The sequence below is a fragment of the Saccoglossus kowalevskii genome, chromosome 9, assembly GCF_978046115.1.
Source record: "Saccoglossus kowalevskii chromosome 9, keSacKowa6.1, whole genome shotgun sequence".
In the NCBI taxonomy this organism is placed as follows: Eukaryota; Metazoa; Hemichordata; class Enteropneusta; family Harrimaniidae; genus Saccoglossus; species Saccoglossus kowalevskii.
In genome coordinates, this window is record NC_140649.1 from 33,560,498 (window position 1) to 33,586,045 (window position 25,548).

Here is a 25,548-nt window from a genome sequence, read left to right on the forward strand (position 1 = left end):
ATGTAGTGGAGGTTGATGCGATCCTGTACTGCCTAAATGCATGCTTTGCGGTATATTCATGTTAAACTTCTACATCTTTTCCCTGCTTTTAGAAATAATTTAATGAGATAACTGCCCAAAAATATCTGAAGTAAACAATGGAAAGTGTTTGAATTCCCAAAGAGGTAAGAGATTCAAACGTGACAGTAACACTTTCAAACATGATTGTATGTCATTTTATAGCATAAATTCTACTGTTTTCAGTGTCAAAAAAATGTTCAACTGCTTAAAAACTTGTTTTGCCAGTGTTGATCTGCATGATTCACAGAAAAGTTTCAATAGAGCTATAAATGATTTACAGAGGGCAGTATACATAATTGTGTTAATTTAATTTGCTGATACACTAACCAGGGTCATTCCAACTCAGTTGCCTGTACAATCAGATGCAGATACAGACTTTGGATAAGTTTAATATATTAACTTTAGTACACATTACCTCCAACTACATTGGACCATGCAAGTTACATTATTAGAATACATGTTACAGGCTGCTTTCTGGCAAGGTGTACTCCAATTGGTTGACAAGTTCTATCAGAAAAAAGCTGCTTTGATGTGATTGGTGACTGGTACCTCCTATATATCAGATTAGTCTTTTCACCTTTGACCTATGCATATTTTATTGCATGTGATTTGATTTATCCTGCATGAACTTCTCACTTGATTACATATATATATATATTACACATTTTGTTTAATAAAAATTTGGTTTTATAAAAATAATACTTGAAAATTATACATGTACCTATGTTAATTACAAAGTAATGTGAACCATTTTCTTCTCTACTTATCAGGTACAGAGGTTATAGCTCTTACACTACTTTGGTTTTAGATTTACATTGATAACACAGCTTGATTAAGGTTCTTCACAGGTATTTCAACCTACCATTAAAAACGGTGAAAATTTAATAACATTTTTTTTTTAAAAGTGCTACTTATTCATAAAAAGGCATTATTTTATTGAAAATAGTCATCATCCAGAATCTCCTAATACTCAGGCCAATCAGAATCACCCATCTTATAATATACATGTACATATGTCACCAAACGATATTTTCTAATATGACAAGATCTTTTCCCCATAGGAACCAACATTAAATGGTCAAACATCAAAACAGCCATAATTCTTAGGCCATTTTTTTACATGAAAAATAATTTCGTGACCATAAAGTTTTAGCAAGTTTTGTGAAAAATGTAAAACTATAACTTTAATAAAAATCATGGAGATACCATGAACAATATTAAAGTACATGAATAGTATGTTAGACTATGTGAAGATCAATTATGAGGCTAACCAAAGAATATTGCAATAGCATATTTGTTCTATTAGAAGTGCATCTCCAATAAAAGCACACATACAAAAAATGATGACTTATTTTTAACATAGTCAAAAGTGTATGCGATACTATAGAGAGAAAATACAGTATGTTTTTTTAAGGGGAAGGGAAATAGACGAGCTCTAGAAGTAAGAAATTTAAATCAGAAATACAAGACCAAGCATGAAACCAATAACTTTAGAAAGAGTTTAGAATTAAAAATGTTACTCTTTCTTCTTCTTTCGATCGGCAGTTTGTTTCTTGACACGAGTATCTTCCTCACTCCCAAAGAAGATGAAACAAGAGAGACCTTCCAGTAGTACGAACGGATCTGGAACACTAACCAGCGTCATGGAAACCTTCCAAAATATTAGGAATAACGAGTAGAGTAACAACAGTAGTTCCTGTGACATCGATACTGTACCTTGCTTTTGTAGAACAAATAGAACACTACCAACTATAGAAACTTTTAAAACACTGCAAATAAAAAAGATTAAAAGCATTTGATCAAAAGGATTGCTAAGACTGTTTTATTGTTGTATGATTTTGTTTTGTCTGTATAATCAATCAGATGAAAAACGGCTTTCAGTGCCTCAAAGAAACATCAATTTACTCTCACTCCTTGATTAATAATGGTGCATTGTACAAGCTTTTTGTGTTATCTTACATCTAACTCTAATAGGAGATCTTCAGAGTGCTTCAGAGTAAATCAGTCAACCAACAAGTCATTGTCAATTTTTTTTTAATTTTTTTTTTTTAATAAAATGTTTTTGTGCCTGGCGACAGTTCTGGACATTGATTGTTGCTGTTGTCTCTCCTTACTTTTTTTTTTGTAAGTGTAAAAGTGCTGACACATAGTGCATTTTGCCACAGAAGTCATATTCATGTTTGGGACATGACAGGGCTGTGTGGCCATCTCTCTATCAAATAGCAATTTTAAATAGCTATCATGGCATCAACCAGGCTCGGTCGAACACAAGCACCTGCAGACCTTAAGGTATAGATGCATGTTCGTGGACACTCGGAGTGAATTTTTATTTTTTTTTGCTTTTCTTACCCAGACAGTCTTGGCTAGATACTGTTGAAATTTCGGAGCATTGTCAATGCCGGAACCTGCTCAAAAATGGATTTTAAAATATAGGGAATCGAGGCACGTGTATGTGATTAAAAATCCCGAAAGTTTGTTTACGTTGCTCTTTGATTGACAAGTCACTGTTGATGTTATATGCAAATGAGTAGCTGGCCTCAGTTAAGATGCGGCGATGTGTAACTTCCTGTCCGCGACCCTGTTTAACTTGCCCCAAGCGCTATCAACTAGTCTTGCAAACTACAAAAAAAGACAAGACGTAGACGCTTCCAGCATGCAAGCGGAATACAAAAAACATACAGTTGTAAATGATAAGTAAACTTTTTCACCCTTATCTCGCAACATGTCGACAACTTCTAGCCTGGCAGCTTCCAGTGAAGTACTGTTAAATATTTTTTTTTTCACACATTTTTTTCTCAGAAGGAATTATAAAACTGACTAATTATACATTTGTCGTTTTGCTGTAACCGTGCTGATAGCATTGCGATGTAGTAGTGGATAAACACCATTCAGACCATTGCTGTGCTGTCATCGATAACTAACTTTTCAGTGGCAAAATACACAAACGTGAAATGCTCAGTTACTTAAAAATAAATAATAACCCGAAAATTACAGAAGCATCGGCAACGAAATGCCGTTTTTAAACACCGCGGGAAAAATCGCGCACTCTGCGGTGCCATCTCAGTTACCTTAATCGGAAACCCCCTTGTCAGCTAGCATGCATCTGTAGCAATGTTGCAAAGTACATTGTACGGCCGTGCTAGGCGACCTCTGGTACTATGGCCCTCTATGAATGGGGTATTTCCAGAGGTCAGGGTTCGTTTTAATTTTTATCGAGCCGTCTCGTAGTTGAATGAAACCTGTTTCGATTTACAATAGTTGTCTTCCATTTCGACTTTTTCTTACCGGCGTTTGAGCGATTGAGTACAAACACTGTGAATAGCCATTGTGTAGCAAAATATTACGGCCCATTTCAACCTGGCCCTCTAACTTCGCACGGTCCATTTCACCGGAGATCGTGAAAAACTGCGTCATACAGAGTATTTTTTAAAGGTTTGAGGAAAGGTAAATTTAGATTCAACCCACCCAATGGGGATCGCTATGTTTGTATAACTGTTTGAATATCTCATCGGCTTTACGTAATCCATTGTGCCCCTCCCTAAGTGGAAAAGATAACACGACGCCATGACAGTTTTCAGGCAAGGTTTTGACTCCGCGGACGATTTTACGTCCGTTTCCCTATAGTATTGTAAATATTATTATTTTATTTTTTTATCTGACGATTGAACATCAGTAAGCGTTGATATATAATGAATTTTGGCATGTCATTGTGATGCAATAGCCATTTTTGTGGACGATTAACGTCACTTTCATAAAACGGCCATTATTTCCGTTCGTGTTTTCTGGTTGGTCAGAGAGATTGAAAATTAATTAGCTCCCACAGTTTTTGTCAGTTTGTCTTGACATTTTCACACTATTTTGACAACATCTCTATGGGCTTATTTTTAAAGCTTTGCATTCTCGGACAATGACATTCGAAGTGTGAAATATTGACCGGGATTGACTATACGGCACACATCCTGCTTGACAACTTTGTAATATGAAAACAAAACATACTATATATACGCCTGGACGCCCCTTTGTTAATAAACAACTGATAAACGGTGTGTGAAAGTTTCACTCAAAATAAACAAGAATTGTGCGAGCTATTTAGATTTGAACTTCCATGGTAAACTGAAAAACACAAGTGGAGATAATGGCTAATTTGCATAACCATTCACTCAGTAAGAAGTTTGCTAATGCGCATAATTAAAATGGCTGTAACAGTTCCAAATTTAAATCTATTATCGTTTTGTAAAAAGTTAATTATGGTGCATAATATGGAGATCCCGTCATTATTTTTTTTTCCCATCGAGTCTGTGGCACACTCACCCAGGGTAGGAGTCGACCCTTTTGATGCTCAGCCATGGGTCTACCGATCACGAGTCTGATGCGACATCCACTATGCTACCAGCGACCGGTAGTAGGTCATTGTCAATGGCATAGTCTCCATTTGTATTATATGAGCGAGATATATGACCTGATGTGTGATGTATCAGTATGTATGAAGTTGAAACTTGATTGGTCCAGGTTCTTGTTGTTTGAAACGTACGTTTAAGATTTGATAGAGACTCCTTATACATCTCATTCAGGTCTATGTGTGGCTTTTACATTAATTAAAACACAAAAAGTAGTAAAAGTACGATGAAAAAAAGTAGTAAATTATAGTAAATTACCAAATAAATAGCTCTTATTTCAGATTAACCTCAATGGATACAACTTTCAAGATTCTAGGACACTTTGTTTATTTAATTCATATTTACCACAACTCCACATACCGACATGTATACATGTACAACTACTAAGTAAATAGCGTTTCTATTTATACTCACAATGAAGGTTTCATTAACTCATTACTGGTTGGTGTCCAAACTCCACGGGCTAATCTTTCAAAATTTTTCATCCAATTGCTACCAGATGCTGACAATAATAAATACATATTTCCTGTTAGAGATTGTTACGATACTTGGTACAGGATTGGTACAAATCTCATTTGTCACTCTACAGATATATACAGCAACAACAAATGTTCATCTGACATATTACAGGTGTTCAATGTTATTGTCTCACTTTGAGTAGGAAATATTACAATCAATGAGATATTTTTATGATAACCAAATTATTATACATCTTTTCCTATTTGTAAACATATTTTAATTAATTAGTGATATCAGATCTGACTGCCACACATTTTATGAGATTCATGTCTATTTGATGTATTCTTTTTCTGCCATGCTAAATTGTTATTGCTGTCAGATGTATAAAACAGAGACAATTATGAGTGATCTGGGTATAACATGTGATAAATCAAAATAACAATATCCTATGTAAAACAGTGTGATATCACACAATTTGCTAATCATGGCTTGAACGTAAATATTTTGAGAGCTACCAATTTCAAGACTAAAACTTCTAAAAATATCTAAGACTTATTACAATTGTGACAGAAATATCTGATATTTCAGGGTATCAAGGTATTCAGATAGGGCATCTATAATAATGATAATTTTATTTACCTAGAAAATATTTCATACAATACACAGAATTGTACATGCAGTCTAGGTAAAATGGAATCTGAAACAGCTTAAAAGCTAGTAGAGTCAGATCGAGACCCTTTATGGCCTTCATAAATGTTCTAATCCTATCTCTTGCTATAATCTCTTTATGCATGATCTCATCATCAGGCTAGTATGTTATAGGGGTAAATATAGATGATTATCATAGCTCAGGTGATTGCAATGGAAATGTTCTGTAAAAATTGATCCTGGTATGAATTTTGGGGAACACTTTATACATGTAGGTGAAGCAGTAAACTTTTAGGTGGTTATCAGATACAAACAAAAACATGGTTGTGCAGAGATTTGGAGTATACAGACTCATATTTTTTATATTAATACATCATTTACATATAAGCATAAGTACTTATAACGGAGCAAATACAGTATACTCAACAAAGAATACAATTGTGTAGTTTATAATTATGACTGATTATATCAATAATATACATAATTGTACCAAATAAGAAAAATACCATTTGCAAATATACCACTGTTGCATTTTCACTTTCCTACCAAACTGGCAGAATTTTAAGGAATACACAAATTGAACAATATTTTACTTTGGCCTAATCCTCTATTCTAGATATAGAAATTGTTTTCATTTTGTAAAATGTGCAGGCTAAGCTTATCTCTGTAAATTCAGTCCATGTTTATTACTTCCATATCTAAGTATTTCTCAATGAAATAAATTCTTGTGGATATGTAATACTGTCTGGTGCAATATGTGACAGAGAAAGTTTAGGCCCCACAAAAAATTGGGGTGATGAGGCAATTTTTATTTCTTCTTTTTGCTTACATTTTTGACAGTTTTTGTAGGTTTAATCAATTGTCAACTGAGGGCGCTGTGCAATGGCAACAAAAATGGGGAGGGGTCAGCTCACACTTTTTTTTAATAGTGTGCAAGCTGACCAGAAACAATTTTTTTCTAGGCTTTAGAGCAAATTGTTATTTGAGAATTTATTAATATATAATTTAATATAATTTCATGAATATTAAAAAACAATAACAAGGCTCGCAAGCAGTAGCCAAATTCTTGTCCTTGAGCGACAATTTTTCAAATGCAATTGCCCAAATGTACTATCGGTACTACAAATTTACAAAAAAATTACACTTTGTTTTTTACGTTAACCAGTATATTTTCAAAGTTGTGGGTGTCCGACACAAATGAGTTATGCAACATTTATTTGTGCTCACACTTAAAAATATTACCAAAAATATTACCTTTGTACATGTATTCACGTATCTCACTCCTAGAATGCATTGTAAATATATCCAAGTGGAATAAATTATTCTTACTACTAAACAAGTTTTTCTTAGCCATTTCCAACTTATTTAGCCACATCACACAATTGAAGATTCAAGTACATAGCAAATTGAAATTTTATATTAAATGAAATGTTTTTTTGATGTTTTAGTTTACCTTTTATTTCATGCTCTCAAATCATTTTCAAACTCTTTCGTCTGAATGGTTTGAAAGGTTCATGGTTTGAAAGTTTAGCAAAAGCAGTATGATGTTTTGTACCAAATTTAAATGAAATTTGCCGTTGATAACGAGCGACTATCGAAGGGGTTAGTAAAAGCACCGTCTTGTCATATTTTAATTCACAAATCAAATACTATACACAGATTTGACTTTAATGTTTATGACATTTTGTTTACCTTTTACTACACCTATAAGAACCATAAGATGGTAGGCTTTAGGGAATACTTTCGCAGTTTGAGCGATTCCACCCAGTATTTTTCTTGGTCTTGTTACTTCTTTCAAAGCAAGCACAACAAGATAAACAGGTGACCACATTACAATTTTATGAAACAGATCATATGGACTATAGAACACCAAATACCTACAAAATATCAATAAATGATCAATATATTTAGGGTCAAAAACACATTTCAAGCAGCGAAGAGTGACTACTGCATTTAGCAATGGTATCAAACGTAACTGTGAAATTACATTTGTAAGGATAAAGCAAGTCTTATGACACTCATTTTCTCATTTACTGTAAAATGACTAATTTTCACTGGGTTTAAATTTCACTGATTTAGCATTTCAGGCACATTCAGTGGGTTTTAAAATCACAGTTTCATCATTTAGATAATGTGTTCTATGCTCAATTCTACATATTCACTGGGTTTTAATTTAGCACATTTTCCAGTCAGCGAAATAAGCAAAATTAAAACCCAGTGAATAATTAATCCTTTTATAGTAATTTTTAGCAGCTGTTTTTGTCTTGGGTCAATTCATGTACACTTTTTTTTCTAGTAAAATCACTACATTTGTAAGCACTGAATATTTCACTGGGTTTCATTAGGCACGTAGTAATGACTCATGACTGCCATCAAATATTCTGGACATACATTTGATAAAATACAATAAATTTAACAATATTTACTAATAGGGGCAGCCATCTAAATAAAAATAAAAAGTTTGAAGTGAAAATAAATCCTAGCTAGTATTATGTATAATAATGCTACTGGTATTAATGACACTACAAATTCCTGACATATTGTCTGTGGGAGCCCGAGAACAAGGATAACAAGGTCTGCTGCATGCTGTGCTACTCTTAGATTATAACTTCAGCCACTGTTCTTAAGGTACAATGTAGATACCTACTCATGAATTCAAACACACAGAATTTATTTATTTTCAAATAAATTGTACCCAGGCAATTGATTTTAATAGTGAATAGTTGCCATTTTAGCAGTATTATAGTGCTTTTACCATAGGTTTTGATGGAGATAATATGCCATTTCTCAAATAGAAAAATATTGAAAAAGTAAACTGAAAAACTTTTTAAAAAAAAAAACATCAAATAATATACGTTGGTGACATAGGCTGAATTTTTGTTGTCCTCAATTATTTAAAAAATCTGGGTTTTAAAAAGTGTTAAGAAATGTAATTCTTTATTGTATGGAATTGTTCTAAAAATAACATTTATTTAAAAAATATTAGGATATAAGTTTTTGAACTTGTTATGTCACTGTAACACACAAAAGAATGCTAATTCATGGTGCCATGGGAAAATAGCTTCACGTTTTTATATAATAAACCAATGAACTTTGTAATTAGATTTATGAGCAACTTCTACCCTAACCAGAAAAATACTGTTCATGTAATCAAATTGAAGCAAGAAGTTATAAGAAACGGATATGCCATCTGGTATGCCATGAAGATTCCATTTTGAAGTCGCATGAATTGTGAGATAACAATATCACAAGACAAATATACATTTCTGGGAATACAGTGTACTAACATAAATGGTCAAGTCTGGGAAAGAACAGTTAGTTGCCATCTCGGGCTGTTATGTTTTTGCTAGTGTCCTTGCTTATTCATGTATTTTTTCCTTTTTAAGTTGGCCAATAATTTCAGTCATTTCTGACAATATGAAATCAAACCCTTCCAAATGTCCACTGTAGTCTATGATATCTAATGGTTAGAGAAAGTTTTGACTTGCACATCATTCTTGCAGAATTAGATTTTCATCGCATATCAAAGTAGTAAATAGATATTTAAGTTACATATCATTATCTTATAGTACCACATATTATCCTAAACCTTAGAAATATACCAATGAAGGCAACAGAAAATATATTGAATCTAAATTAATGTAAGTGACACATTTTCATTTTCAATTAATCTAATACTGCATTAGAGCAAGATTTGAAATCAAAACAAGTTCTCAATCTCAGAATTTGAAGTCAGTAGAAAAGTGGTGTTCAATTCTTTTGAATTCAGATTTGATTCACATTTGATTTGCATTTTGATTAAATTCAAGGGAATTAAAACTGGTTCACAAAATCACCAAGCTAAATGACATAAACCAATTGCAGCAAATTTAATCCCATGGAAGCAGGAACATGTACATGTTGTACAGCTACAGATTTTATCGAATTCTAATCACCACAAATTTGAAGTACCGGTACACCAAATAATTCCTTATTGAATATGAACTTACCAAACAATGGTAGCTGTTGCAATATTTACGGGACTCTCGAAGGCTCCTAAAATTGGTTGTGCTAGAAGAAAATTTGCTATTACACCACCAGCAAAAGATGATAACAGACTGCACAGCCAACATGCCAATGGATTCTTACGTGAAAATTCTACAAAGAAGAAAAAGTATTGTTGAAGAATGAAATGAGTAAGGTTAAATTGATTTGGGGGGTCAAAATAAAATTAAAAAAAAATTAAATGCCAATTTGTTGTGAAATTTATAATTACCTCCTACTTTTTTTCTGGCTAAACCTTGATAATGAATGTAGGTAATAAATATACTATCATGACCATAATCCCATTCTCTGAAATTCATATATTTATTTATAATTCCAATGGCAGTTTAAGCAGCCAATCAATGAGCACAGTGCACAATGACACCATTTGAAAATACATTTTGTAGTTCAATGTTATTTTACTGACCATTAGAAATTTCTTGTTTCAGCCCAAATTGTGAAATTTATAAGTATTTACATATAAAATCAAGGGAATGAGTTTGTTGTTGTGATAGTTATAGTAATAGCATTTTATTAAAGCATGACAAAACATGTTCATGTAAGTTTTCATGTCATTCCTGTATGTGCGTCGTGTTATATTGATTACATGTGATGAAGGCAATCAAGGCAGGATAAAGCTCTGGCATATTTTCTGAGTATGTACTAAATATGACAGAAAGCCATCCACATATTTGTACCTCTGAAATACTGAAATGCATTTTGGAGCATTCTTACAACTAAAATGGCCTCCCACAGGCCACCTTCAATTAAATCTTAACAACCTGCAAATGTGTAATAAAAATGTGGTGTCATTGAACAACTACATTGATACATTCAAATAAAAAAAAGATTCCATTGGTTATAGAAGCCATTTGACATTGCTCTTTACTCACAAGTTTCTGTTTTTTTTTTAAATTTATGGCCGGTTTAGACAGAACAAATAGTATAAAACTTATTTTCAGGTGGCATAGACAATAATAATGATTGGTCATCTACTATTCTGCAATATACTGACAAATGTTGATTCACTAATTAATGTGTTTAGTCACAACAGATTTTAACAATCAATTCACATTTATTAAATTTAATATATTTATTTTGTATCAGAAATGTTCATGCCATTTTAAAAACAGTATACTGTAAAATGACTAATTTTCACTGGGTTTAAATTTCACTGATTTACCATTTCAGGCATATTCAGTGGGTTTTATCATTTAGATAATGTGTTCTATGCTAAATTTTACATATTCACTGGGTGTTAATTTAGCGCATTTTCCAGTCAGCGAAATAAGCTAAATTAAAAGCCAGTGAATAATTAACCCTTTTACAGTATACAATATGGTTTAAAAATTATAGTCCACTGCACAGAACAGATTTAAATGTATAACAGCTCATGGTTCAGTGTTGTATCTTAGTATATGTAGAAATTTGATATATTTGAAATATTAGTATTTGAAATATGACTAATATGAAGATATTTAACAACAAGTTATAGATAATTATAAATTGATATTACATTGCCATGGATATACAATATTCTACATTGCATATATTTCACAAAGGTCAAACACATATTTTTTAAAAATTAAAACTGAAATTTACGTATAATAATCGGTTTCAAATTATTTATGTTCAATCACAGGTCACTACGTGTACATGACATAGTGATTAACGGTATGGCGAGGTATCTAATGACAATCTTCAGCGTCCATCTGAGTGTGTACCATAGTGCATTGAACTTCAACTCACCAATGCCGGCATCTTTTCGTACAGCCGCTATCATCAAAATATAATGTGCAATGTCAAATAAGGGAAACATCGACAACTCAGAAAACCATTCCGCAGTTATGTGTAACATTTCCAAAAAATCACCCATCTTGGCTTTTGGCACAAAAACAGTAAAATACGTGTTAATTAATATGCTGGGATATGGCAGTAATTCCAATAATCCCAGTTGTAACCAGAACGAGGCCCGTTATCGTCTGCCGATACATTCCCTAGACTTCCAAACTTAAATAATATGGCCTCCTTTAGCGTTACAGTCTTAATTTCATCACATTTCTGGATTTTATATGGCGCTAACTCAAATATTAAACCTATATAAACATTCTCATTTCGATAAGGTCTGTTTATGCGACAGAAAGTAGCAGATGTTTAGTTTTGAAGTGCGTGTCTATTTTATACAAAGTTAAGGGCTCTTGGGCGTTCAAAATGGCGGATTACATAAACAGAAATTCGATATGTAAACTCCTAATTATCGAGTTGGAAAGATCATTTTTTGGATGATACGTGTTGGAATTTTACGATTGTTATCGATTGCATGAACTAAACATTTTATATTGTCTTGATTAATTTTATGTAAGGTATGTCTTTCTACTTTGTTTCTGGAAGTTTGTCACGAGAAGTTGAACTTTGACTCTCCAGACGCTGTATACTTGTCAGGTCAACGTAGAGTTGAGTCACCAGATTCCCCGCTACGTTCTCGCTGCTGTAGCATATTGTTCATATTTACGAGATGATATGAGCGTGTAATTCCAGTTTTAGCTGATAAGTCCTTGAAATACAGTCGAAATGGCGGTGAAATATTATGGTTGACAGTAAATACACTGGGCGCCTTGTTTCAGTACGTGTGACAACTTGCTCTACGATGTAAATAGTAGAGTTATGGCTACGTTGCGTACAGATATATAAACACGTATTGTGATGCTGTAATCACGGAATTTACGTTTGTATCAACAGTGTACAGATTGACAATATGCATATCAAACTCGACGTTCTCGCTTCGTGCAATATCAAGAGGAAAAAGCCATGGCCCAGACTAGTATGGTTGGGAAAGGTGAGTATACATTTGTATATCACTATATGGAAACAACACAGAAGTTTATAGGATTTGGCAAAACCTTAGTTTAGCGAAGTTCCAACAATCTCATTATGGGATTATATTTAAGCTAAATAAGCTCCAACTTGAATTAGCAAAAATGGAGTTAGTGTAAAATACACATCTGACAGTAGTCTGTCAAAATATATTTAGTACTGTAAAATGACTAATTTTCACTGGGTTTAAATTTCGCTTATTTACTCTTTTCAGGCATATTCAGTGGGTTTTAAATTCACGGTTCTATGCTAAATTTCACATATTCACTGGGTATTAATTTAGCGCGTTTTCCAGTCAGCGAAAGAAGCAAAATTAAAACCCAGTGAATAATTAACCCTTTTACAGTATGTGACATTTGTCTAATGTGGGTCATCCACATATGAGATACCTATGGTATTTTACAAATATAAATCATTTCTGAGCTAGATTGTTATTAAATAGCTACTAGTTACCCTACTTTTTTTGCTTCTAGATGTAGCTAGTTCAACAAAAAGTGTATTCTTTTAATGATTGTTGTCACTGTAGTTAATACTTGGATTCATGCATTGAGCCAAATTTGTTAAAATTCCGTATATTATTCCATGTTTTTCAGTACAGACAGACCATGCTGTCTTATGTCATTCCAAAAAAAACGATCAAATTTTTTTCTCCCCATATACACTGTATATTGTAAAATCATTAATAAAGTATTTTATTTCTTGATTTTAAATGCTGTGTTATTTTGCAGACATTATTTTACACACATTCAAGAATGAATTTCATTTCTATTAATAACAACTTCCCATCTTTAGCTTCTTAAGTACAGCAATTAACATGGAACCAATCATCAAACTATATAATTAACAGAGCTCAAACCAGGCTCACACATTGCACTGTGACCAAAACAACCACCATTTAATTTTTACTTCAATTACAAATTGCTTGCAATTACATCCTTTTCCCTTTTCCCAATATGCTTGGATTGAGAAACACAAAATGTTCACTTTTTTGTCTCGAGATGAAGATATTTAGTGGTTCCACAGTAATCATATTATCTAAATTCCATTTAATTTTACTGCTAAAAAATGTTCATGAATTTGCAAAAATTTATCCTTCACAAAATTAAAGCCATTTACAGTATTTTGTAGTGTTCTTGTTTATGGTAGCACACATATACAAATGTATGTTATTAATAGAATTGTTTCTCCATTTCAGGAAAAAGAAAGTTTGTTTTTAATGGACAACCATCGTCTCAGTGTGCTATATGTGCCGAGTGGAAAAACCAAAAGAAAAGTTCCCAAAGTTCACCCTCATTTGGAAAATGTTGTTGTGATGAGTTCATCTCCAAATGGTCTGTACTATTTTAATGTCTAGACACATACTATATTTGAATGAATATTTGACAGTTAATTTACTGTAAAACCATTTTTTTTCACTGGAATTAAATTGAGTTTAAAGCGCGGCAGTCGTCGCGCAGTGCGTGTTCGAATTTCATGTAAATAAACAAAGTATTTTACACACGTTGTATACGTCGCTATGAGTCCCATATCAAACATGAACGCGGCACGACGACTACCGCCCTTTAAGCAATTTCACCGGGTTTCTCGAACTTGGCAGAAATTAGTCGTGAGTGAGTATTGTTATTGGTGAAAATCACAAATTAAAAACCAGTGAATAATTATTGTGTTCACAGTATGACTGATATTAACAATTCTGTACCCTATACAAAATATTATTCAAGTCTAAAAGACATATTTGATTTTGTTTTTTTCATAAATATCATTATCAATGCATGTGTAAAGATCTCTATTTTGTTAAATCCTGAATATTGAACAGATAAAGATATATTTTTAGTATTAGCAGATGCTGTAACTCGTAAATAGTAACATTCTCCTTTATTTAACCGTTTGTCCCACTCAGCAGATTGTCACATGGTGTGACCAGTTGTGCGATTTACAGTTTTGCAATGGTTTAGATTTTGGTAAACATTTATTGTGTTCACTAATCGAATGGTTTCACTAGGTTTTTGCTGACTTGATATGACTATTATTTCACTCCTGAATATAACTGATTGTGAGCTTTAAAAATCAGACTACAGATATTAAATCCATTGAAAAAATGCAACGTAACGGTAACTAGGGGATAATTTCTGTTAGATACTGATTCATTGGAAACAATAAGATGGCCTTCCATCAGAAATAGATTTTAATACCAACAACTGCAATTTGTAGAAGTGGTTCAGAGCCAGTAAAGTTAATAGTCTTATTACAATAGTTGTCAAATAAACTATTCCCTGGGTGTGACCCTCATTGTATACTGAGTGGCCATCATATAGGGCTACTGTTGCTATCTATATAGGCCACCCGAGGTCATACTATTGACTACTGTGCTCTGTTTATTCAGGTCCCTGTGCATGTTCTATCTTGTATATAAACAAGTTTACATTAAACAAGTTTATTATTCTTTAGATTTTAATTTCACTATTAAGTGAAATCTTGAAATTAAATTCATTTGAACAAAAGTTTAAAATCCAGTGAATATGCTTAAAATATCGAAATAGGGAATTAAATAAATACCAATAAATACCATTATTATACATCTGTCACCGTAACGCCGTAAATTACCGCTTTCCATAATTTTGCGGTATTTTACGGGGTATTTTCATTCTACCATATTAGGAAATGCAAATTCCAAAAATAAAAACAAAGATGACTGCCACCAGGGTTTGACCAGACTCCACACAAAAAAGTTTGCTGATTCTGTTCTAAACATTTTGGATTTTGGCATTCCCATGATGTATCCTTGGAAGGAAAAGATGTATATTAATAAGGTTATTACAAGGATACCTCAAAGTATGCACTTAGACAGTACACAGTCGCATCGACCTCCGCTACGTGTTGGTCAATAGTCTCTCTGTACTGTCTTCGTGCATACTTTGAGGTATCCTCGTAATAACCTCATAGTATAAAACATTAATGCTTTTACAGTACATTTTGTGATTTGATGATTTTAAGGCATTCGTGAGGGAAAAAAACGCTATGTCTAGTTTTGGACTCCATGAATTGTGAAAATTTACAAGATGTGGTTTAATAAATTTCTGTCAAAAATCATACATGTATGCAAATGTATGCTATATAGCATATTTGTATTGCACAATCTTTTCACCACATTTGCTCTATTAACTAAAAATTGCATTTACTGGTATTGTAGGCTAGATCATAATATGTCATATTGTTACCATAGAAACACCTCTGTCATTTACATAAGTAATAATAATAGAGCAAATACAGTACATTGGAAGTGTAATACCGGTACATAATAATGTTACAATTTTATTTTCACTTACTTTAAAAGCTATCGGTATACCAACTCAAAACTCATTAGTTTCGTTACATATACATGTATTCTGTCAGGGCTCTTTACAAATTTAAGCACTTTTACAGTAAAAAAACATTTATCATATTATCATAGATATCACTTGTTTTGGTTTACACATTTGCATATCTGAATATATGATAACATATTTGTGATTTGTAATGGAATGACTATTATGGCATGAAACTGCTTCCCTGAAATACTATGACACTGTGCTCTGCAATGGAGTGTTCTCATTGGTTGATTAATACCATGTGATTTCCGGTTATAATACAGGGCAGAGTTTTATGACAATGCACGAATGCTGAAACAACAATGACTGAGAATTAGCATTGTTTGTCCACATTCATAAGAATTGCTTATGAACAACAAAGCTATTATGATTCGTTTACATTAAGAAATCCTAGTTATTTCATCTACAAAATTCCCTATTTTTGAGTGTTGTTGACTCGTGATATCCTAACCATAAGATCAATTTTGTTTCTCGAGCATACTCAGTCATGCATAGATAGACAAATTTTGTTCAAACTTGTTACTTGTATTAAACATAGGAATCATTTTTTTTTTCATCAGATCAGATAAAAAATTGTTGATCGGTGGCCGTTATTGTTTTAATTAACGCAGTGTCAAAGCAGATCATACAAAGTGTGAATGCAACTTTGCACATTATGGTTAACATTTGACATGCACTATATTTACCGTAATCCCACTATAAAATCTGTGGAGTAGTATTTACCCAGGCAGACTGCCACAATGATAAAAATAGATTCAAAGAATGTCCAGTTGTCTTTTTAGCTTCGCTGTCGACTTTGTCGAGCGGAGCTTATCATATGAGTGATTGTCCGTCGTCGTCCGTGTCAATGTTTTACTTTTTCGACTTCTTCTTGAAAACTACAAGCCTGAATGCTTTGATACTTGGTGTATATGTACCTTGGGTAGACCTCTCTTAGGTTTGTTCATTTCATGATGATATCTTCAATTCTCTAATTTTGGTGAATATTTTTGTCATTTTTGGTAAAAAGTGATATTTTTGACTTCTTGTTAAAACCGCAAGTGCAATTGCTTCGAAATTACATATATAGGTACTACATGTGGACCGCTCTCAGATTTGTTCATTTTGTATTGATATCTTTAATTCTCTAATTTTGGTGAATATTTTTGTCATTTTTGGTAAAAAGTGATATTTTCGACTTCTTGTTGAAAACCGCAAGTCCAATTGCTTTGATACTAGATATATAGGTACTACATGTGGACCTCTCTCAGATTTGTTCATTTCGTGATGATATCTTCAATTCTCTAATTTTGGTGAATATTTTTGTCATTTTTGGTAGAAAGTGATATTTTCGACTTCTTGTTAAAAACTGTAAGTCCGATTGCTTTGATACTATACATATTGTTCATTTTCTAAAGATGTCTTCAGTTCTTTAATTGAAATGTGCATTGCTAACAGCGGAGCTATCTCAGCCGATAGGCTGCTTGTTTACCTATATACTATCGTATATATTGTATATATGCACATTATGTAAATTACTATTTTTTTAGTAAAAATAAGTCATATTTAAATGATTCAACATAAAATAAGTGCAATATTGTGCTCTTGTATTAAAATTGGGCTTCTAATAGAGTAAATACTGCTTGTAACTACTGCGCATATTATAAGCTTAAACATTTGTATTTTTCTAATAGAGCCAGTACAGTAATACACATGAGAATAGTCCAAAATATTGTTGTATACAATACATGTATATTGTGTGTTTGTATTCAATGAATGTAGTTATGACTGTAATTGACCATATTGTGTCGTAAATTTGTTTCAATTATGAAAATTATGCCCTTGTCAACTGACGTGCAGATAATATATCGAGTACATGTATATTGTGTAGCTGTAATATTTAGATACCAATGTTTCTGTTTCATTTTGCAAATGAAAAACTTTATTATTTTTTCAGTATGTTAATATTATTTTATAGATATCGGTACATGTATGTATGATGGTTTAAAATTTAAAAGATTCTGCTCATATTAAAAATTAGTGCTTGTCTGTGAAAAATTCCAAACCTGATCACTATATAATTGTTTTTTTTTCTATTCTGTAATAAGGTCTGAAGGCAGTTTGACCCAAATTCCAATGTTACACTACTGTGCATGTTGCTCTGCATATATTGCAGTGCATTGTGGGTAACAATGTCCTTGAATATTATTGGAAAATATTATCACTCTGGAAACTTGCTATTATAAAGTATTGTTAAATAATTTTTTTAATTATATTACATACCATGAACTTTTTTTTCATTTCATGTCACCAAGCAACAAGACATACTGTACATGAATGAAAATATGAAAAAAAAATGAGAAAATAATATTAATTTGTTCTGAGCCTCCTCAGCGGCATTCTATCACATGTATGCATGGTAATAATTTATAATTATTGGCGTCTTCTCAATTTGTAATATGAGAAATCAATTTTACATGCCTTGAAATACATGTTATAAATTATCATTTCTGTTATTTCTTACTGCTATGTTTATTTGACCTGAAATGGTATTTGCTATTTGTGGTATGGTTAGGGGGTCTTGTTAGTGTGTGTATAAGTGTGTACATATTAAAGTGTAACTGAATTGGGACAATTGACTTTTTTTGTGTGCAAAATTTATTTATAAACAACATTATGAAAAAAAATCAAGTGAAATGGGTATATAAATTGGGTAAACAGTCAATGATATTCCGAAATCGCGCCACGCCCCCCTCTCCCATCACCTTCGAGTTTTTTCGGCATTACGAGTGTAACCGAAATGGCGCCGCCAACGGGAGCATAAAGCATGAGCTAGCTAGCAGACAGGATTGTTTATCATTTTCCATACGCACCCGTTTCGTAAACATATACAACGAGTTACCAAGATCGAGAATTCTTACGAGTTACCATCATATACAACGAGTTACCACGATCGTTTTCATGGGGAAACGCTGTGTTGTTGGCGGGTGTAGTAACACACACAGCGATCGCGCAAGTCTTTATGGGTTCCCAAAAGATTCGAATTTATGACATCAGTGGACCAAAGCCGTCAAGAACACCAGGAAACATTGGGATGGACCTTCTCCATATACCGTTATTTGCAGTGTCCATTTTACGCCCGAACCATTTGTTGATCCACCATCTGGATTCGTTATGAATTATTTGGGTTTCGGGAATAACTGTGTAAATAACCAGAAGAATAATATTTTCCATGTAGAATATGAATATTAATTTGCTTGAAAAGTTTAGAATGTATTCATGTAATAAATTGTTATTATGCCAGAGTCGAAATAACTAGATCGATCGTGGAACAACAACAACAAAACACAAAATGGCGATTGGAAAATGTAAGCACTGGACGCATTCACCGTTCACGTACTTTGTGTCTTTACATGATTTCTTCAGAAGATCAAGAAACTGAAAATTGCACACTGATATGTGTTTAGAATTTGGATGAACAAAAGACAGAAACTGGAAACCAAGCCGGTCACGATGTTCAAACTCTGTGTCACGGTCATTTTGGGAAGGTACACGATCACCCACATTGCGTACTTTTCTTGCAGGTTCAAACCTGTATGGGCCAATTTGTCCCTGGCACTCTAAAACAAAATCGTGACATCTCTCATTGTCATCATACTCTTCGATTTCATAACTCTCGTCAGACGATAACATAGATTCTGTGTCGCTTTCCGAGCACTGCATACGTATAGCGGCCATTGTGAGACGATGACAAGTTCCCCCCGTGACGTCACAAAGTACCCTTGTATGCTAATTAGGTACTCTAGTTGGAGCCTCGCTCTGAGTCGACCAAGAAACTGAACGTGGGCGTGTCCTTATCCAGAACATTATTATTGATCGTTTACTTAATTTATGTACATTTTTCACTTGATTTTTTTTCATAATGTTTTTATAAATAAATTCTGCACACAAAAAAAGTCAATTGTCCCAATTCAGTTACACTTTAATTATACATTTTTTAGCACATTTTTATTGGTCATTTTGTTAAACCATATTCTGCTGCATTTATTTTCAGTGTTATCATTGGAAAATCTAAAATTGCTTACTGTGAAATACTTGGAATTAATTTTTGCTATTTTCGCTGAAGGAAAATAAAGTCCAGCTAATATACCTTTTTTCCAATATTTTACATTAAATTCATCAAAAATCAGTGAAAATAAATTCCATACAAAATACCCAAAAAGTCCTTTCAGCGAAAATTAATTCCAGCTAAAATAAAGTATTTTTCAGTAATCATATTATTTTGAAATATCTTATCAAAGAAATCCATTGGCTGAGACACTATAATGATAAATACTAATAGTAATAGTTTTTTTGATATTGATGAATTTCCTTTTTGGCCAAGTCAGTGGTGATGTCATCGGAACCTGAAGAAAATTTCAAGGCCAAAATTGAAAAAAAAAAAATCAGACTGATTTTAAAATTCTTTTAACAGTTGAATTTTAAAGTCAACTTTTGTCACTTTTTTCACAGAGGTGTTCATGAAATAAACAAAGCAATTGGATAGAGATACTTAAAAATGTTGAAATACTGCAACACTAAAATTTTGGAAAAATTCTAGTATTCAAATTGTTACTGGGTTACCAAGGCAGCCAATGCATCTGGCAATGTCTTTTCTGCACGAATTCAAGCTTGGAATGCACTCTATTTTTTTTTTATTTGATTTTTTTGCAGGTGAATTTCTCATTGGTTTACAGCACACTGGTAACCTATTTCTATGGCATAAAGATAAGGATAGAGTAAAAACCATCACAGGGCTACCTGATTTGGCAACACACATTCTACCTAAGGCTTTAAAAGAGAACAAAGAAAGAGGTATTAGGATTATTAGCTCTTCTAGAATAATTTATTGAAAGGAAAGTCAATGTTGTAATGTTGTGTAGAGGTGGTTGCACCCTGCAAATTTGAGAAAAAAAAATAATATAAAGTGCACTCACTACTTTAACACAAAGCCTGCTGAAAGCCTCCACGAATAGCCAATACGAATGGGAAAAACAGCATCAGCAGTCGATGGGTCGACCTTTACAGTCCTGCATCTCTTTTTTTCACATTTCAAATGGGAAAAACAGCATCAGCAGTCGATGGGTCGACCTTTACAGTCCTGCATCTCTTTTTTTCACATTTCAAATGGGAAAAACAGCATCAGCAGTCGATGGGTCGACCTTTACAGTCCTGCATCTCTTTTTTTCACATTTCAAATGGGAAAAACAGCATCAGCAGTCGATGGGTCGACCGTTACAGTCCCGCATCTCTTTTTTTCACATTTCAAATGGGAAAAACAGCATCAGCAGTCGATGGGTCGACCGTTACAGTCCCGCATCTCTTTTTTTCACATTTCAAATGGGAAAAACAGCATCAGCAGTCGATGGGTCGACCGTTACAGTCCCGCATCTCTTTTTTTCACATTTCAAATGGGAAAAACAGCATCAGCAGTCGATGGGTCGACCGTTACAGTCCCGCATCTCTTTTTTTCACATTTCAAATGGGAAAAACAGCATCAGCAGTCGATGGGTCGACCGTTACAGTCCCGCATCTCTTTTTTTCACATTTCAAATGGGAAAAACAGCATCAGCAGTCGATGGGTCGACCGTTACAGTCCCGCATCTCTTTTTTTCACATTTGGGAAAAACAGCATCAGCAGTCGATGGGTCGACCGTTACAGTCCCGCATCTCTTTTTTTCACATTTCAAATGGGAAAAACAGCATCAGCAGTCGATGGGTCGACCGTTACAGTCCCGCATCTCTTTTTTTCACATTTCAAATGGGAAAAACAGCATCAGCAGTCGATGGGTCGACCGTTACAGTCCCGCATCTCTTTTTTTCACATTTCAAATGGGAAAAACAGCATCAGCAGTCGATGGGTCGACCCTTACAGTCCTGCATCTCTTTTTTTCACATTTCAAATGGGAAAAACAGCATCAGCAGTCGATGGGTCGACCCTTACAGTCCCGCATCTCTTTTTTTCACATTTCAAATGGGAAAAACAGCATCAGCAGTCGATGGGTCGACCCTTACAGTCCTGCATCTCTTTTTTTCACATTTCAAATGGGAAAAACAGCATCAGCAGTCGATGGGTCGACCCTTACAGTCCCGCATCTCTTTTTTTCACATTTCAAATGGGAAAAACAGCATCAGCAGTCGATGGGTCGACCCTTACAGTCCTGCATCTCTTTTTTTCACATTTCATAATGGGAGAAATTAAAATTTTTACCATCTGCTTGAAATTCTTTATTACATTTATAGTTCTGCCTACAATTTATCCAGACTTATAAAATGTTTTCAGACCGAATATTATTTTTCTTGATTATTTCATAAGTCAATGGCACCATAGTAAAGTGTATTAGAGAAAAGTGGCCCACTACTCTGCAATGTTAATATTATAATAAACAATAGTCAGATTGAATTTGAATAATACATTGTTATGCAAATTGTTCATTACTTACTGGTACCCGGTAGTAATTTTTTTTTATCTGGTGAAAACACTGCATGAAGCGTGTACTGTCAATGGCACTGCAACAAGCTTTATGTTCATTGTGGCTCTCCCAGATTTATGATTTAGCTTTTAATAAAAAAACATCATTAACCAATATCATGTTACATTGTACATTGATAGAACCGCCAAGACCAAATATATTTCTGTCTAACGATGGATGCAAGCTTATTGTCATTATTGGCAATAGTCGTCTATTTTTATGGGAGATTGACAGAGCATCCAGTTTGTATTCAAATACACCAAAACAAAATGAACTCAAAGGAACATGGTCACATATTGCCACTGAAAGTAGTATCATGGTGCCAACCCAACAAACCAAGGAAACAGTCGTTGATGCAAAGTTTTTTATTGACTCGGTTAGTTATATTTTTTTTTTTCATTTTTCAACATTCTTTAAAGTAACACACCCACTTTGTATGCAGAACACCTCTCATTGCTTATTGTGATCAACATAAAAAAAAATGATAAAATCAGTTGATTTGACAACAAATCCTGAAATATTGGAGCACTGAAAGTCTTTTTGTTTAATCATCAAATCCAACCCAAACACAGATCAGACATAGTAGACGACATAGGGGAGCAAGCATGTTGCAACAAATACCAGTACACAACACACAGTAGGGATGGGGTTGGATTTATTACTAGCAAATCCAAACCTTGTACAAGGGATGGGGTGGGTTTGATAATTGGCTACTACTAGTATTAAGGTTTTAAGGGGCACCTGGCTGCAAGGCAAAGATGCAACTGACAAGAATTTGGAATTTAGCGCCACAGACGAACTGTTTATTTATCTATGATAATTAAGGTAGCGAGAAGGTTTTGTGCCGTTTTCGAATAAAACATTCTCTGTCTGTTGTCACATTCAGAACCGTAATTTAGCTTATATATTTCAAAAGACTAAGTATAGAGGTACACGTTCGCACAAACTGGACAGTCATTGTTTACATAATTATCACGTGACATCAAAAATGGCGAACCTTGTAAAAATGACTAAGTCCGCGATGGCGAGAGCACACTGCGGAATTTCCTAGTGAAATTTAAGTTGTGCATTGTCCGTAATCAAGTCCATTGAAATGTGTCCCCGGTAATCAAAAGACCCATTATTCCGATTTCTATGCAGTTTTGTTTTTTTGTCTCCAAATTATTTCATACTTGGCACCTTTAACAGACTATTATTCTGTGACAAAACATTTTCTTTAAAAATCCAGACATATTTCGCACCATCATAATCTTTTGAACGATAACTGCGAGTTTGAATGTCCTAGTCTGAACGCACTTGATTTGGCGGCAGTCCCAATGAGTCGTACTCAGTCAAAACTTCAACTCAAGAAAAACGCGAAAAACAGTTTTGGATAATAAAACACTGTAGATTTGCTGCATTATTATAAATATACACTAAAAATGGCCAAACATATTAACCACTGATATCATAGAACTCATAAAGAGTGTCAGATAATGAATAATTTCAAGCTCGAGCGTGAAAAATGAAAAAAACTGCTGGCATTTGAGTCCGTACTCCAGGAACGTTTGGGTTTTCATTGTTATGCAAACGAACAACGAGGGATAATCCTCTGACAAACATTACTGTCTCACTGTCCACGCTGACAGTTTACAAACAAGCTAATCCTTCAAGTGTCTCTGATAAGAGATCTAATAAAACCGTTTTCATGGTGAAACAAAATGGCCGATGTTTGAAAAAAAAAAAAGAGTTTCAGAGTGCGACACTGAGTGGAAGATTTTTCTTTGCCTCGTCTGTCAACGCATTCTTTTCTTTGCCATTGCGTTAGAAAAATGGTATTAGCTTTTGCAACCGCTTGTTGAATTCGACCGGACAATTTCTGCTTTATTTTCGATCGCGCAAACCCCAAAATATCACCGGCCGCCCACCCACTCGGTCACGCTAAAAAAGATTGAAAATGTAGGTGTGGTTCTTTTGCGAGGTCCTGTTGATAATACGGACAAATATGGTTCTGTTACCCAGGTCGTGTTCCGATCATGTGACTTTCAGCCAATCAATGATGTTGTAACAAAACATATTTGACGCTAATTGAAGGGTTGTCGTACCATCCAATTTCCGGTGTCGATTCACATAGTCTTTTTGTGCTGTGACAGGCTTCAAAACTATTCGCTGAAAAACATCAGTATATTTTGACAAACGGGTGGAATTTGACCTCAGTTCAAAAAGAAAATACTAGGCTGAGATACATTAGAGTCCACGGCGAATCAGTTTTCTCTGCAAGTTGGGAAATAAAGTAAACCAGAGTAGGGTCGATAATTTTCAGCCCTGAAGGACTTCCGTGTGAATCCTGAGTTTCGAATTGTTCATCGACTGGTCACCAAATATTTATGGCTATAACTAAATTTGACACGTTTTTTTTTAGCCCAATAAGTTATTCATACATGTCAAGCTCTGTTCGATTTTTTCAGGGCATGTAGCCGTTTTTAGTCAAAAATATTTGTTGTGGCATGGTCCCTCTATCCCCGGTCTGGATAGAGGGACTGTGGTTGTAGGAACACTTTTAGGGTACGTATACGGTCACATAGACTGAACTCATTCAATGATCGTGACTTATTTTTGAAAATTGAATGTCAAATTTTACCAGACCGGCTGACGTGGATTTGGTATCGTTATTTTTGGAATTAATCATTAACATTTCCTCTTTTCTCTGCTCTCAAAATGCGTTACCTATGCTTTTTTTCTGTCTCATTAAAATAATAAAAAATATTACATCTAGAACAGTTCAGTTGCTTTCACGATACAAGTGCCATACAACTATTAGATTTGAAGTGCCGTTCAGAATTTAATAATAGTTAATACTAGTTGTATGTTCACACTTTACTATCAAAACCACTATTTCGACCACTCATGTGTCCGTGATCAGTGTTTGGGCGAGCGGTCGGTGTTTCAATAAGCAAGCGAGCGAAAAAAAAAACGCAATTAAAATGCGGTCGTTTTCGAACAAGACCGCATGGTCGGAAATTAAGCGATAAGCGGTTGAGTAAAAGTGGAAGGTTGGGAGAAATGAGTACTGTATGACCATGTTTCTCCGACGAAGTCTCGACTGACAATAATGCTGACAATGGACGTTAGATAAACACGCATTGTTTGCGACGGGAAGCTTATCACCCGTTATATCAGAATCGTCAACAACAGAGTATACAGATAATGATGTTATCATTTAAACCCTTCCAAAGATAAACATTATAT

General features: G+C 33.9%; 2 protein-coding genes across 2 annotated transcripts in view; one reads left to right on the plus strand and one right to left on the minus strand.

The window, feature by feature from the left end:
• Positions 1-1,340: 1,340 nt before the first annotated feature.
• Positions 1,341-11,520, minus strand: LOC100375816 (trimeric intracellular cation channel type 1B.1-like). Its single transcript, XM_002734455.3, has 5 exons — positions 11,337-11,520; positions 9,554-9,701; positions 7,257-7,441; positions 4,872-4,959; positions 1,341-1,829 (listed from the first exon to the last, which is right to left on the minus strand). The coding sequence occupies exons 1-5, from the start codon at positions 11,461-11,463 to the stop codon at positions 1,577-1,579; spliced, it is 801 nt and encodes a 266-aa protein (XP_002734501.2). The 5' UTR covers positions 11,464-11,520; the 3' UTR covers positions 1,341-1,576.
• Positions 11,521-11,783: 263 nt separating this feature from the next.
• LOC102808262 (uncharacterized) overlaps positions 11,784-25,548 on the plus strand; it is a 56,074-nt gene continuing 42,309 nt past the window's right edge. The window contains exons 1-5 of the mRNA XM_085503433.1: positions 11,784-11,950; positions 12,327-12,423; positions 13,657-13,792; positions 20,522-20,662; positions 22,461-22,696. Of these exons, the coding sequence (XP_085359559.1) occupies positions 12,343-12,423; positions 13,657-13,792; positions 20,522-20,662; positions 22,461-22,696 (594 nt within the window). The 5' untranslated portion in view covers positions 11,784-11,950; positions 12,327-12,342. The remainder of the gene's footprint in view (positions 11,951-12,326; positions 12,424-13,656; positions 13,793-20,521; positions 20,663-22,460; positions 22,697-25,548) is intronic.